General features: G+C 39.5%; 1 protein-coding gene across 1 annotated transcript in view; it reads right to left on the bottom strand.

The window, feature by feature from the left end:
- The window catches only part of SLC41A2 (solute carrier family 41 member 2), a 54,407-nt gene that overhangs the window by 18,994 nt on the left and 19,072 nt on the right, over positions 1–16,341 (bottom strand). Inside the window, exons 6-7 of the mRNA XM_059816662.1 lie at positions 11,623–11,770; positions 9,882–9,961 (exon numbers count right to left, since the gene is read on the bottom strand). Coding sequence (XP_059672645.1) covers positions 9,882–9,961; positions 11,623–11,770 — 228 coding nt within the window. The remainder of the gene's footprint in view (positions 1–9,881; positions 9,962–11,622; positions 11,771–16,341) is intronic.

The raw sequence follows: 16,341 nt of genomic DNA, 5'->3' as shown, positions 1-16,341 counted from the left end.
CAACACAGGGCCACAGGGACTGCAGCATCTTTTATATGAGGAGAGGCTGAGTGCTGTGACTGTTTAGCCTGGAGAAGAGAAGGCTCAGGGAGATCTTATCAATGTATGTAAATACCTGAGGGGAGGGATGAAGACAAGGGAGCCAGGCTCTTCTCAGTAGTACCCATTGACAGGACAAGAGGCAATGAGAAAAAATTGAGACACAAGATATTCCATCTGAATACATAAAACCCCACTTTTTTTATGGTGAGGGTCGTCAAACACTGGAACAGGTTGCTCAGAGAGAATGTGGAGTCTCCATCTGTGGAGATATTCAAAACCCTACTGGACAGAGTCCTGGACAACCTGCTCTAGTGGACCCTGCTTGAGCAGGGGGTTGGACTAGATCTCAAAAGGTCTCTTCCAATGTAAATGATTCTGTGATTTTATAAAAAAGTAAATAAAGCTACATCTTCCTCCCAACTGTATTTCAGCTATATTTCAAATGAGGAGAGCAAGCACTACTTACTTATTCTTTTGAAGAACAGATGTATCCACCTAACCTTAGAAAAGGACACTAAATTTTGAATCTTGAGCAGACAAGGTACTTGTCTTCCTGTGATTTTCCAAGGTAGCTCACTGTCTTTCACACACCGTTGGTAGCCCCTTGCACAGGGTTTTAGTTTATCTGCAGAAGCCCAGGCACCCAGAATCAATGTGTTCCAAAGCCAAAGTTCATAGTAGATGCAGCCCTCTACTCTACCTGTAAATGCTGCATGGGTAGAATTGGTATAAATTATGAAGCAGTCGAATAATACGACTACTATTCATCCTCTCAGACCTCTAATTCAATGCCACAAAGTATTGCCTAATTAAACACTCTTTGATAATTTGCTTTATCCTTAGCATATAATGAATACCTGATAGTCTTATTTAATATGGACTGTTCAAAGCTTGGACTGAATAGAGACTTACTAGTTTCCTTTCTGCTTTTCAGTGGTGCTTGTCACTATAAATCTGAATGCTTTACAAACATGAATGCATTTCTTTTTAAAGCATACCTGTGAAGTGATACTTTTTACTCTCTGCAAAGAGCATTCTTCTGTTTTGGATATCCAATATAAAATATTTAAGTATTTTTTTCCAAAGTGTTTTAGTATTTAAAGCAAACTTCTCAATTATTTCATTTGTACAAATAAATGTTTAGGATTTCTGTGCATCAGATCCAGAATCTGTAATCAGGGATTCCAGAAAAAGAGAATAATTCAGATATTAATAATTAATAAAAAATCTAGTTTAAGGTACTTGTTTAGCACCAGGGGAGAACTGTATGATAGGTAAGAGCAATTTTCCAAAGCAGTATTCAACTACCTTATTTATAAAGTCACCTCTTCTCCTGTAGGTCCCCATCTCATTCTTCCTTTTATATTTTCCTTAAATAAATATATAAATGAAGAAAGGCTCCTGCAGAAAACTGCCTCCTATGAAAGCACTGAGACCTCAAGATAAAGCCTACATACTCAGCTTTAATGAGCAGGGCCATAACTGTTCACGAGACTATAAAGAACAGTTGCATGATGGGGCACACAAACAATTCTGTAAGAATGGCAAATCATATGCCTATCAATTCATTGAGACCAAAGATTTTTAGCAATCCAGTTCTATGGAGAGAGATTAACCAGCCACAGAATACCATGTTGTTCCCAAGCAGGTTGCAGGACAACCAAGGGATCAGGCCCAGCCGGCACGGGTTCATGAAAGGCAGGTCCTGCTTGACCAACCTGATCTCCTTCTATGACCAGGTGACCCGCCTAGTGGATGAGGGAAAGGCTGTGGATGTTGTCTACCTGGACTTTAGTAAAGCCTTCGACACTGTCCCCCACAGTATTCTCCTGGAGAAGCCGGCGACTCACGGCTTAGACAGGTGCACTATTCACTGGGTAAAAAACTGGCTGGATGGCCGAGCCCAGAGAGTTGTGGTGAATGGAATCAAATCCAGTTGGCGGCCGGTCACAAGCGGAGTACCCCAGGGCTCAGTTTTGGGGCCAGTCTTGTTTAATATATTTATCAATGATCTGGATGAGGGGATTGAGTGCTCCCTCAGCAAGTTTGCAGACAACACCAAGTTGGGCACCAGTGTTGATCTCCTCGAGGGTCAGAAGGCTCTGCAGAGGGATCTGGACAGGCTGGATCGATGGGCCGAGGCCAATTGTATGAGGTTCAACAAGGCCAAGTGCCGGGTCCTGCACTTGGGTCACAACAACCCCATGCAACGCTACAGGCTTGGGGAAGAGTGGCTGGAAAGCTGCCCTGCAGAAAAGGACCTGGGGGTGTTGATTGACAGCCGGCTGAATATGAGCCAGCAGTGTGCCCAGGTGGCCAAGAAGGCCAACGGCATCCTGGCCTGTATCAGAAATAGTGTGGCCAGCAGGAGCAGGGAGGTGATCGTGCCCCTGTACTCGGCGCTGGTGAGGCCGCACCTCAAATACTGTGTTCAGTTTTGGGCCCCTCACTACAAGAAGGACATTGAGGTGCTGGAGCGTGTCCAGAGAAGGGCGACGAAGCTGGTGAGGGGTCTGGAGCACAAGTCTTATGAGGAGCGGCTGAGGGAACTGGGGTAGTTCAGTCTGCAGAAGAGGAGGCTGAGGGGAGACCTTATTGCTCTCTGCAACTACCTGAAAGGGGGTTGCAGAGAGGTGGGTGTTGGTCTCTTCTCCCAAGTGACTAGCGACAGGACGAGAGGAAATGGCCTCAAGTTGCAGCGGGGGAGGCTTAGGCTGGATATTAGGAAAAATTTCTTTACTGAGAGAGAGGTGAAACACTGGAACAGGCTGCCCAGGGAAGTGGTGGAGTCACCATCACTGGAGGTGTTCAAGGAACGTGTGGACGTGGCATTGTGGGACATGGTTTAATGGGCATGGTGGTGTTAGTTGATGGTTGGACTTGATGATCTTACAGGTCTTTTCCAACCTTTGTGATTCTGTGATCTACAATACTTTTTGCAATGGGACAAAAATCAATTAATACCTTTGTAAGGGAAGAATTAGGCCAACGCAATTCCCAAATTGATTTTTCTTGTAAATCTATCAAGAGAAGGAAAGCAAGAAGAGTCTCACTTTTCTGCCCTCCTAAGTACAATCCATAGTTCATAATAGTCAGTTGTTCTAATTAGGCTTGCTGGAGTTTAACAGCAACTTGCTCTTTGATATCATTTATATTATAAAAATTAAATGAAAGGAAGGAAAAGAATCTCAGTTACGACAGTGAACAAAAAATTTGAATTTTTTAATAATTGCATTATCTTTCAGAAAACTCAAGATAAATTTTTTCCCTGACCTCTCTATGAATAACTTCAAAAAAATCTTGGTTTATGCATGTGAAATATTTAGAATAGAAGCCTAGCTTAACTGGGTACCTTTTATTGTTGTTTTTTCATCCATGTTTCTTCTATCTTCCTTTGCACTTTTTAGCATTTCTTTTGGGGGGAAACAGTTGGAAATTATTAGGTTTTCCTATAGGGATTTTTTTTTTTTTTAAGAGAAGTCTTTGAGACAACTTTATATATGCAAACTATTACATTTTAAAATGGAGTAGTTTATGTTTCATTTGGCTTAGAAAATGTTTCTTTCTTATGCCTAATTAAAAATTGTCCGATGATTGTAAAAAAATGCAAATATTCTGGATATAATTTTGACATGAAAACTAATAACTACTGAAATTTTGTAAAAAAATTTACAAGTAAGATGTAAAAGAAAGAATACATGTCTCTAATAGCATAGGATATGCAGATTTACATGTACAGGCTAGCAACTGAAAAGTAGTAAAACTATCACCCAATAATGCATCGGAATTAAATATCTAGAATAAACCCCCTCCTCCTTTTTCATGTGAAAATAAAGACTGAATGATAAAGTTCTCGTACAGTATAGGTGCCTTCTGAGACTATCACATTCTTCCCAATTCAGGATGCATAAAAATTAATTTGCTACCCAGCCAAATTGCTCTACTACCATACAGGTACACTAATGCTTTCCCTGGTAATTTACAGAGGCAAATTTTAGATGCTCAACTGTCTGAGACAATGGTTGTCTTCTAATCAAAGCACTTCTCTGTTGTGTGAAAGCTCAGAGTACAACTATGCTATAAGAGATTAAAATATACAAAGTTATTAAAAAATGCACTTTCTTTTTTGAGGAGGAATAGTTTCTGGGTATTTTCTTTCCATGTTCTCCAAAGCACACAACGTACAGTGACAGGTCTCTGAAAAACCTTGAAGTTTGTCGTTCAATTTATCCTACTGATAGATAAAAAAGGTATGGTTTGGGAAATATAGTGCATAAGCTTAACTTTCATCTCCCAGACAACAGACATTCAGTAAGTTTTGTGTTAGATTTTCTCATATGGGTTTCTCATATTCCTTGATCTACATTTATTCCCCCCAGATATGAAATAATCTTACAATATGTATAGCCAAAGAGTAAGAAATACTACAACAGTTTTATGTTACCCTTAAAGACTATTGTTTCAAACCATCTGTAAAGGCATATTTTTCTACATAAAGCCTGCAAAGCATTTCTGATTTTCAGGTGTTTTTAGAATTAATTTGCAGAACCTTCATCCTACAAAATGCATAAAAATGGGGTAATGTCTACCAACATGTTTGTTATTATGCAGTAACTCCTGAAATGAAAATACTTAGAAGTTATCTCACAATGTTTTGTCTAAGCCAACAAAAATGGAGAGGAAAGTGCCTCTATCTGGTAACTGCACCTTAGTTCATTTCTGCTGCATATTCAGAGGCATTATCTTTTTTCTGCACAAAAGGAACTCGGTTACTTGTAAATTGCAGTTCCTGAGCCAAATTCAACACGCTGTGATTCTGTAAGAGGATTTGCAAATTTTAACCATCTCATCCATTAGAAAACATAAGGATCAACTTCAGTATCTAGGCTGAAGCACAGCCATGCTTGGGCTTTGTTATTTTATTTAGAACTTCAGTACATCAAACACAGACATCTAAATCTCAAGTAGTTTGTAAGTACCACAATGGCTGAAACCACAAAACGATTTATTTATTTTTAAAAAGCAGAGTTACAGTTTAACCCAACCAACCATAGAATTAAAAATAATTATGCATCTCAAGAAACGCGTTTAACAGGAAAAATGGAAAGGAGGTTGTGAAATACTTCTGGCCACCAGCAGTAAAGCTGACTATAAATGCCTGCCTGCTGAAGAACTATTTTAATATTCTTGGCAAATATTTGCAGTTATTGTTAATAGGGGTAGGAACATTCGAGGTTGCTCAAATTCCATACCAATATTTCTAAAACCGGAAGATTTATGGCTCCACAGTATAACATGTGATTAAAGTAACTTGTCTCACATCTAAGAATATGCAAACCATCTAGACAGGACCAGCTTGAAAGCTACTTATTGGTGCATACAGGAAGCCTAACACCTGACAACTTTGCAGTGCGTACTGTTCAGGATTTTGAGATATGACAACTGGCACTGAAAAAAACACAGTGACAGCTTGAAATCCTGGACAAATTTACACTGGCCTAAAATTTTGGTTGTACACAATCCCAATAGATTACAATATTTCTTCCAGGTTTTCCTGGTGGTTTCCTGTGTCATAGGAGGAACAAACTTTAAGGTAAGAGAAAAGAAAAGACATATGGAAAGCATTTTGAGGGGAAAACCCTTAGATACTTTCTCTACTTATGCTTACAATGAGAATTCCAAGGCTGGGAAAGCCCTGGTAGAGAAAGCTTTCTGCAACAGTAATATTTAAAAAGCCATCTGTTAAGTGGTCTAACACGACTTTTATGTCAGTAAATGAGTGTCAACAGATGTGCTTTTTTAACTGAAAGATTTCCTAAACTCCAGTTTACTACACTATACTGACCAGCAATATCAAAAGGTGCCAGTAGAATTATGAAACCCAGGAGAGTCTAAAATAACAGCAACCAAAAAAATCACCTACCTACAATTTCCTTTTTCAGGTGTACCATAGAACAGGCCCACTCCGCATCCTCTACACAGAACATATTTTCTCTACATTTTCCAATACAAATGCCTCTATCTTTTGAATTCTGAGGATTGAGGGGGTTAGCACACGCACGTACAACACTTACACATTATTCCCCTCTGCTCTTTTGTGGATGAGGGAAAACCAGAATTCCTTAGTGCTTCTGTTGTCGCCCAGTGGCACTGCAAAAGCAGTATTGCTATTGCTAGTAACAGGTCATGGGCCTTAGGCTAACTTTACCTTATGCTAGCATTGCAAGACTCTAGACTTAGCCTATTAGGCTTGTTGCCAGCTCCAAAATGGAGCTTGGTATGAGATTTCTCTTCTTACAATGTGTTGAAGTTTTCGATAATAGCAAAGGTCCTGAAAATACAGACACAGGACTATAAACAACTCACTGATGGTCCATTAATAGTCACTGAAAAAGTTTAAACTTTGAGAGCTGGGAAAAGACTGCTTTATGCATAACAAGAAAAGAAGGAGCTAAGCATGAAAAATCCAGATGAACAACGGAATAAGGCACCTGGTGTGGCTTGGAAAATAACATTCTCAGGCATTGCATAGTAGTCCAGGGGGCAGATAACAAAGGCTAAGAACAGTCTGGAAATACAAAACTTCTGAGGTAAAAGCAACATTTTGAATGGGGGTGGTACAATCATTGCAGGAATCGTTACTGCAGAACCACTGTGGGACTGCCACAGCTACAAGAATTCCTTTGGCTGTCCCTGCCTTCTTGAAGGACTCTTTCTCTCGCTGCCAGCTCCAATAGTGTGTCCAGAGAAGGGCAACGAAGCTGGTGAGGGGTCTGGAGGACAAATCTTACGAGGAGCGGCTGAGGGAACTGGGGTTGTTTAGTCCGGAGAAAAGGAGGCTGAGAGGAGACCTTATCGCTCTCTACAACTACCTGAAAGGGGGTTGCAGAGAGGTGGGTGTTGGTCTCTTTTCCCAAATAACAAGTGATAGGACAAGAGGAAATGACCTCAAGTTGTGCCAGGGGAGGTTTAGATTAGATAATAGGAAAAATTTCTTCACCAAAAGGGTTATCAAGCACTGGAATAAGCTGCCCAGGGAAGTGTTTGAGTCACCATCCCTAGAGGTATTTGTGTAGATGTGGCACTGCGGGACGTGGTTTAGTGGTAGACTGGGCAGTGTTAGGTTTACAGTTGGACTTGATGATCTTAAAGGTCTTTTCCAGCCTAAATGATTCTATGATTCTAATAGCCCCATCTTTCCCTCTCTCGACTTGCCTAATTCTTCAAGGATCTTTTGATCAGTCAGCTAATCATCCAGGGCTATGTACAGCTTTTGTCTAGTTCTTTTTCTTTAATGATCATTCAAAAGAATGTATGCACATTGCCTTAATTCTGTTGATAAACTTATGAAAGAAAATAAGAAACGAAGTGGCACATTTACCCTTTTCTCTAGAGGCATGTTTATAGTAAGCTGTCATTCTTCACAATTAAAATTATTTACTTAAGTCCAATCATTATCTAAAATTTTTAAAAAATGTTAAAAATGAAAAATGTAAACACGCAGGCAATCCAGGCTTCACAGTCAATTTCTTTGAAAGAAAATGACCTTCAACGGGATGCATAGTTCCACTTACAAGAGCAGTCCATAACTGCTGCAGGGTAAAAGACCATCATCATTGCACCATCTAGTAGTAACTCAAGGCCTTGAGAAAGGCGTGTATCCATGAGACCTGTATCCATTGTAGGTAGCAAGTCTAGAATAAATAGGTCTATAGAGAATAAGTGAGTCTATAGCGAAAATCCAGAAGTATTCTGGTATTGTACTGGAGCAGAGATAGAAGCCTACAGGGAAACAGTAAGAAACAATCACCATAGTTGTTGGCTTTTGTGATCAAGGCACGTCACCTAGGAAAGCAGGACCCCTGGTAAGAGTACTGGTTTGGGTACACCTGCCTGAAAAGAAAAAACAATCCTCTTCTCTTAGAAAGCAAATCTAGGGGGTTATCAAAAAGGACTATAGTAAGAAAAGTTTCAGATGTAAAGCATAAAAAAGTTGAAGATCAACACATCTGCCCTGCTCTTTAGGTATCTGGAAATCAAAATGGAAGCCATACAAAAGGTAGATGAAAGTACTTGCAATTTTGAATTAATACAAAGGCAAGGCACAGGCAAGAAAGCATAAAGGCTGAAGTGTAAAAATGAATTTACAGTTAGCAAGGAACACAACTGGCAACACAGAAATGCTTCAGATTAAAAGAAAGAAGAAAGGAAATACAGGACCTTAATGGGAAACAATAACAAGCAACATACTCTACGGAAGATAGAGATAGACAGTTCCTTTTGTCTACTGCCTTCATAAAAATGGTGATGTCTGATCACAAACTGATATGTATTAAGTCTGTAGGGCCTGAGGGTAAATTAAATTTAGTGCATCCTGAGACAGCTAGATGAACAATCCATGAATTATCAGTGATCATTTTTGCAAACTGATTATCTTGGAGGTTAGAGAATACCAGAGGGCTGTAATGGGGAAAACAGAAAATATATCTTTAAAAAGGGCCAAAAAGGATGATCCTGGGAATCTCTATATCAGCAAAATTTATATTCTTACATAAGTATTAGAACAAATTATTAAAAAGACAATTTATAAGCATCTAGAAGATATGAAAGCAGTAAAACAAGAGCTAACATGAATTTGCCAAGAACATGCTTCTGTCAAAACAATACGATTTCCTCCTCTAACTGAACAGCTTGCCTAAAGGGCACAGCAATAGATACACTAACTCTCAACTGTAGTAAAGTTTAGCAAAATGTTTTGGGGTTATCCCATGCTACATTTCCATTAGCAGCCTCTGGAAAATTAATTATATCAGGGCAATATGGTTCAAAACTAAAACTCAGTGTCGATATTAATATTTTATTATCAAAGTGGAAAACAAGTGGTCATAATTCATTTAACTGATAGCTTAGAAAACAGAATAGAATATACCCATATGGAATTTGCAAAGGCCAAATTAAGTCAAAAGCACTTTGTAAGCCAAAAATTAGAAGTCAGATTCATCTTGATAATTGGAGAAATGGTTTAAAAATCAACAATACATCAAAGCACAAAATAATATAAGAAATAAAATGGAGAAATACAAAAGGGCATAAGAACAGCTAGGCAGCAATACAGTGGGAACAGATCTGGTGATTATAATTATTGCAAACTAAATTTGTATCAATCCTGTGATATATAGGAAAAAAGAAGAAAAAGCTCCAAAGTTTGCATTTTCAAACTGCATCAGTCTGATAAGGTATTAACTGTTCTTATAAGATTTGCCTTGTTGTTATCCTTAGATGACAGAAGACTCAAGGACCAAATTTTCACAAATACATTCTTACACACATGGAAAGTGCATACCAAGCATGGGGAACAACCCACATTGTTCTTGAGAAATCTATTTACTTGCCTGTGGCATCCCTGTTAGTTCTTATATCTACACATATTACGTGTAAATAGTAAATTACTATTTTGAAAATTTGTCCTTGGATGTTCATAAGAAAATCCTTTGAAATAAGATTTTATCTACATTTTCCTCAGCCATAACCATTTCAATATAATATTTGATCACTTAATATTTGAATATACTACTTCAGTATTTACACTTTCTCTTTCTTAATGCATACTTTAGGTTCCTACTTCTCATATTCTCTATCATGTTATAATGGTTGCAGCAAATAAAATCAGGAAGCACTCCTTAGCTGTTCAAATAAACAACTGTTGACATCAAAATCAAAACTTGAAATTAATATAGCGGATACTAATTAGCATAATACAAATTTACTGTAATAGACTTTTCTCAAATCAAGGTATATCAATTGATATATAGTAACACATAATCCTCTCAGAGTCTTACCATTAATTACTGGGGTATAAACAACAATTCCAACCAAGTTAGGATCAGATACAGTTGTGTCCAGAATAAGGCCACCAATACTGAAAAACAAAGTACAATATTTAGAATAAGGCAAGCAGGTACATTAATTAGTATTTTTAAACTTTTTTGGCAATCTGTCTTAGAACATCTCCTGGAGAAGCTGGCAACTCGTGGCTTAGACAGGTGTACTCTTCGCTGGGTAAACTGGCTGGACGGCCGAGCCCAGAGAGTTGTTGTGAATGGAGTTAAATCCAGTTGGTGGCCGGTCACAAGTGGAGTCCCCCAGGGCTCAGTTTTGGGGCCAGTCTTGTTTAATATATTTATCAATGATCTGGATGAGGGGATTGAGTGCTCCCTCAGCAAGTTTGCAGACAACACCAAGTTGGGCACCAGTGTTGATCTCCTCGAGGGTCAGAAGGCTCTGCAGAGGGACCTGGACAGGCTGGATCGATGGGCCCAGGCCAACTGGATGAGGTTCAACAAGGCCAAGTGCCGGGTCCTGCACTTGGGTCACAACAACCCCATGCAATGCTACGGGCTTGGGGACGAGTGGCTGGAAAGCTGCCCGGTGGAAAAGGACCTGGGGGTGTTGATTGACAGCCGGCTGAATATGAGCCAGCAGTGTGCCCAGGTGGCCCAGAAGGCCAACGGCATCCTGGCCTGTATCAGAAATAGTGTGGCCAGCAGGAGTAGGGAAGTGATCGTGTCCCTGTACTCGGCGCTGGTGAGGCCGCACCTCGAATCCTGTGTTCAGTTTTGGGCCCCTCACTACAAGAAGGACATTGAGGTGCTGGAGTGTGTTCAGAGAAGGGCGACGAAGCTGGTGAGGGGTCTGGAGCACAAGTCTTATGAGGAGCGGCTGAGGGAACTGGGGTTGTTCAGTCTGCAGAAGAGGAGGCTGAGGGGAGACCTCATCGCTCTCTACAATTACCTGAAAGGGGGTTGCAGAGAGGTGGGTGTTGGTCTCTTCTCCCAAGTGACTAGTGATAGAACGAGAGAAAATGGCCTCAAGTTGCAGCAGGGGAGGTTTAGATTAGATATTAGGAAAAATTTCTTTACGGAGAGAGAGGTGAAACACTGGAACAGGCTGCCCAGGGAGGTGGTGGAGTCACCATCCCTGGAGGTGTTCAAGGAACGTGTGGACGAGGCATTGTGGGACATGGTTTAGTGGGCATGGTGGTGTTGGGTTGACAGTTGGACTTGATGATCTTACAGGTCTTTTCCAACCTTAGTGATTTTGTGATTCTTTCTGTGATCTTCAAGCCACCATTTTCTTCTCAATTCTTTCCCATTACTTTGTTCTCAGCTACAGACTAGCATCACTATAGTTATTTACATATTAAAATGAACTTCATGTATAACAAAGACCATAGAATTTCAGCCAATCACTTAAGATTCGTAACTTCCATTGGATTAAATAATTTCTTAGATCCATGTACAATCTTGATTGGAAATTGCAGGAGATGAACAGCTCACCATTTCCTTCATTTGATACGACACACTTCTGCTCAGTCATTGCCACAGGCTACTGCTGCCTCCCCCGCTCATTCCCACCTGTGACTTAACTTTGTAACTTCCTTGTTTTGGGAAAATTAAAGTTTATTCACACTCTACCTTTTAGAGGCTCCTTAAATGTTTCTTTTAAGTACAATCAGGTGTTAAATAAGATATATAGAGACACAGGGTGACTATCAAGACAAAGCAAGACAAACAGACTTACCTGCTTATAACCATGGCAGTTATAACAGGCTCCCATCCTGAATGGAGAACAGTTCTGGTAGCTGGGTGTTTGGCAGCTATGACAATCCCCATCGGAGTCAGAGCCAAAAAAAAGGCACCAACCAAAGGAGATACATAGTAATATGTCTCTAAAATAATAATATAGAAAAAACAAAACAAAACTGTTTTACTTTCAAGACATTCCTGTAAGTTTTTCCTAACGTAGAACTCTAAAATAAATTATAATCTACATCATGCAATTGAGGAATTTTAATAGTCTTTATCACTCCTGTACTGAAATTTTCAACTACTGCACTAAACAATTTGGTTAACATCTGCCATCTGTGATCATTTTCTCCCATCTTCTCAAGGACGGAACTATCTGTGCAAAGTAGGAATTTTGAAGAGGATTTTTGTATGATGATTTACGATAAAAATGCAACAAGGATGTGGAATACAAAACATTATTTTGTAACATACCTACTAAAAAAAGGAACTGAATATACTGGAAGTGCATTTTGTTTATGTATAAATTCATAGCATATGTACACTCCCTTCTTTCCAAAGCACAGATAATATGGTAATCTTCCCAGAAACAGCATATCTAAAATAATGCAAGGACAATGTGTAATACTGAAACATTTACATCAGCTCAGTTGTTTTATAACCAGTCTGAGTCTGAAAATTCACGGCCACAATTCTGCTGCTTGCACCTATCCATCAGAATTGCATCATGTTTCATAGGAACACAGCTGCAAACACCAGCGAGTACCATCATAAAGCTGAGCTACTAAGGGAAACAGCTGCCTCCACAGAAAAAATACTCCTTTTTTTTTTTTTTTTTTTTTGATTACTTGGTCTTACAATCCCATCCACTCAGAAGCTATCACAGTGATCCAGGACTTCCTAACTCAACAGTGAAGTAAACAGTGGAAAATTTATCTTAATGGCAAATATATATGTAAACTATACAAATATTTCACTTTTATATACATTTAGTCTTATGAGAAATGTGGTCATGTATTTAATGTTAAATACATTTTGTCCAAAATTGCAGAACTTGGACAAGTCTTAATGTAAAATACATTTTAAATTAACAGGTTGAAGTAGTTAATGTAGAACACATAAACACTTTACCAAAGAAGAATATTCAGTATAGAAAAGTAGAAAGCTATGAGAATGAAAATGAGACCAAGCCCAAAAGAGAAGTGATTTTTTCCTTTCCTTATCTAACTCTTCTACAGTATATTATCTCCTTCTTCCTTTATGGTATATTTTTTTTCCCTCCTTTCTCTTCTTTCTGTGAACTAAGACGTGGGCCTAACGTTAAGAGTTCTTACTCAAAAGAGTACTGTACATAATACATGATTCCTTTATTTGATAATTATAGTTTTATCAAACTTAATAAACAAGACAAAAATGTACTGGTATAAAGTTCCTGAACATTGTCACATGGACCACTACTTACTGCTCAGGTAAACGCATCCTTCCCTCTACTTGTAATGAAGAAAGATCCCTATGTGCACTAAAACTGGTCACAAGGAAAGGCGTCATTCATTCTACATCTACTTATTTAAAATTTTGAGACTTCTTTCCTTTTCCCCTCTCTTCCCCCCTGCCTTTTTTTTTTTTCCCAAGACATAAATCATACTCTATTCCTGCTACATATTCTTTCTCCCTCTCTGTCTGTTCCTCATATGGAACCAGGGTGAGGCACTAGCATATACCAGATGCCCAATAACTGATTTAAGTTCAGAATGAGAGAATAATCCTAATCTACTATATTTAATAAAATATAAAATGGCACAAAATAACAAAATCCTATTACTATCACAAATTTCCAAGTCTTGGCCACATTTTTGGAGAGGTTGCCAATTTTATTAAAAGGTAAAGTCTGCTGGTCAGCAAAGATCCTCTGTTGCAAAAAAACATTGAACAGCAAAATACAGATGCAATGGTGAGCATTAACCTAATTAATCACTGATTAATGATGAAAGTCCTTCACTTGTACATAAACAATTGACCCACTGTACTCTTTATTACAGGATTTTTACCAAGTCAGGAAAGGAAATAAAAGTTCAAAAAAGTATGCCTTTTACAATAATTTCTTTGTTAATCCCACTAACAACTTAATTTGTTAGAACATGTTCATGAAAAAAAGGGAGAGTATGCACCTATCTGCACCAGTCTCCAAGCTCGGAGAGCTAGTCCAAGAATGTAGTCCAAGAATTACAAAGAACACTAAAAATAAGCAAAGTAAAACATATCATGTAATTCCTTTCTTCTGAAAAAAGGGAAGAGCACATAGATAAAACTGAAATCAGTCCAGCAAATGAACAATGAGTATTAATCAAGAGTTATTTAATAGGTTATTTCTAAATAAATATTAATCATGTAAATATAAAACATACATACACAAGTCATCCTGCCACAGAAATGTTTTGTAAGTAGTTTAAGAAAAAGGAAAAAAAACCCCCAAACTATGAGAAGACAGTCTCGCCTAATGTATAATCACAGAATCATTAAGGTTGGAAAAGACCTGTAAGATCACCAAGTCCAACCATCAACCCAACACCACCATGCCCACTAAACCATGTCCCAAAGTGCCACATCTACACGTTTTCTGAACACCTCCACCACCTCCCCAGGCAGCCTGTTCCAATGTTTGACCACTCTCTCAGTAAAGAAATTTTTCCTAATATCTAGCCTAAACCTCCCCTGGCACAATTTGAGGCCATTTCCTCTCATCCTATCACTAGTTACATGGGAGAAAAGCCCAACACCACAACTGCCTTTCAGGTAATTATCTGCAGTACAATGGGACCATTTCAGAAGTCAGCAAGTAGCCAGAAGCAAGGGCAGCTTCAGAAATCTTAGAAAAGCTGACTAACCCATGGCTGATTATCAAAACTTTCACTAGTTTAATTCAACATATTTTAAGTTAACCGCAGCTCCAGGAAAAAAGGAAATATGTATCTGTAAAATGAAACAAGCTGCCATTTTCCCAGCAAACAAAGCAAAAGTTAGATGAATTTTCAAGAGGACTCGTGGCATAGACAGGTGTACTCTTCGCTGGGTAAAAAACTGTCTGGACAGCCGAACCCAGAGAGTTGTGGTGAATGGAGTGAAATCCAGTTGGTGGCCGGTCACAAGCGGAGTCCCCCAGGGCTCAGTTTTGGGGCCAGTCTTGTTTAATATATTTATCAATGATCTGGATGAGAGGATTGAGTGCTCCCTCAGCAAGTTTGCAGACAACACAAAGTTGGGCAGGAGTGTTGATCTGCTCAAGGGTCAGAAGGCTCTGCAGAGGGATCTGGACAGGCTGGATCGATGGGCTGAGGCCAATTGTATTGAGGTTCAACAAGGCCAAGTGCCGGGTCCTGCACTTGGGTCACAACAACCCCATGCAACGCTACAGGCTTGGGGACGAGTGGCTGGAAAGCTGCCCTGCAGAAAAGGACCTGGGGGTGTTGATTGACAGCCGGCTGAATACGAGCCAGCAGTGTGCCCAGGTGGCCCAGAAGGCCAACGGCATCCTGGCCTGTATCAGAAATAGTGTGGCCAGCAGGAGCAGGGAGGTGATCGTGCCCCTGTACTCGGCGCTGGTGAGGCCGCAGCTCGAATACTGTGTTCAGTTTTGGGCCCCTCACTACAAGAAGGACATTGAGGTGCTGGAGCGTGTCCAGAGAAGGGCAGTGAAGCTGGTGAGGGGTCTGGAGCACAAGTCTTATGAGGAGCGGCTGAGGGAACTGGGGTTGTTCAGTCTGCAGAAGAGGAGGCTGAGGGGAGGCTAAGGACAGGATGCAGCCAGAACTTTTTTTTTTTTTTTTAAAAAAAGGTCTATGATAATATACTAGCACTTTATTGGGATTCCTTGTTCTAAAACTGCTAGAGGGAATAATAAATAAACAAATAAATAGGCCACCAGCCATCCCCATGCTGCTAAACAACGTGGAAATCAGGTATACATATTAATCAGTTTACAAGTTTTAGACTACACAGCTGAAATTCACTCCACCCAGGTTTTAAGGCAAAGATGATGTAAAAATTAAGGCAAGGCAGCTGCTCCCTACCAAAACTTCAAATTCTACTGCCTGTCCATTAAGTTCAATTAAAACCAGAACTATAGAAGTAATTAATAGTTTAGAAACATCACAGAATCTGTCACAAGTGAGCAACAATAGACTCCAGCTACCTACAGGACTAGTGAAACTACTCAGCTCCAGTCTAACTCTTGGGAACAGAGCGCAGGACTCTTTTTGTGTTCTAGCTATGGGAGACTCTACTTGTAGAACACCTTACTATAAGAATCTAAAAACGCATTAACCTTGACATGCACCTTTTGAGGAAGAGTAGACCATCTTCCTCTTCATAGTCAATTCACAGAAGAAGAAAATATATTCTACAATAGCTGGAGAATGGCAAGAGTGAATAAATTACTCCTTTAAGGGCTCACTTCACTCCATTTTTAATAGATTTATAGCAGGTAGCTTACGTGGTAAAAGGAATCTTGCTCAACCTGGCTCTGCTATAGAATTTGTACCATCCAACAATGGAAGATCAACTCCTAAAAGCACTCAACTCTTCAAAGAACTTCAGTCTATAACCTTATATTAAAAAAGGAAGGAGGGAAGAGGAAAGAGACAAGGTTCTCAACAGAGTCCTTACTGATCTTCATTTACTTTAAGCCCCCGTCCCTTTAGTAAACAGTGATGTGAAT

This window comes from Gavia stellata, chromosome 4 (genome assembly GCF_030936135.1).
Source record: "Gavia stellata isolate bGavSte3 chromosome 4, bGavSte3.hap2, whole genome shotgun sequence".
Classification (NCBI taxonomy): domain Eukaryota; kingdom Metazoa; phylum Chordata; class Aves; order Gaviiformes; family Gaviidae; genus Gavia; species Gavia stellata.
Note: the sequence above shows the minus strand (reverse complement) of the source record. Positions and strands in the feature narration are given on the sequence as shown.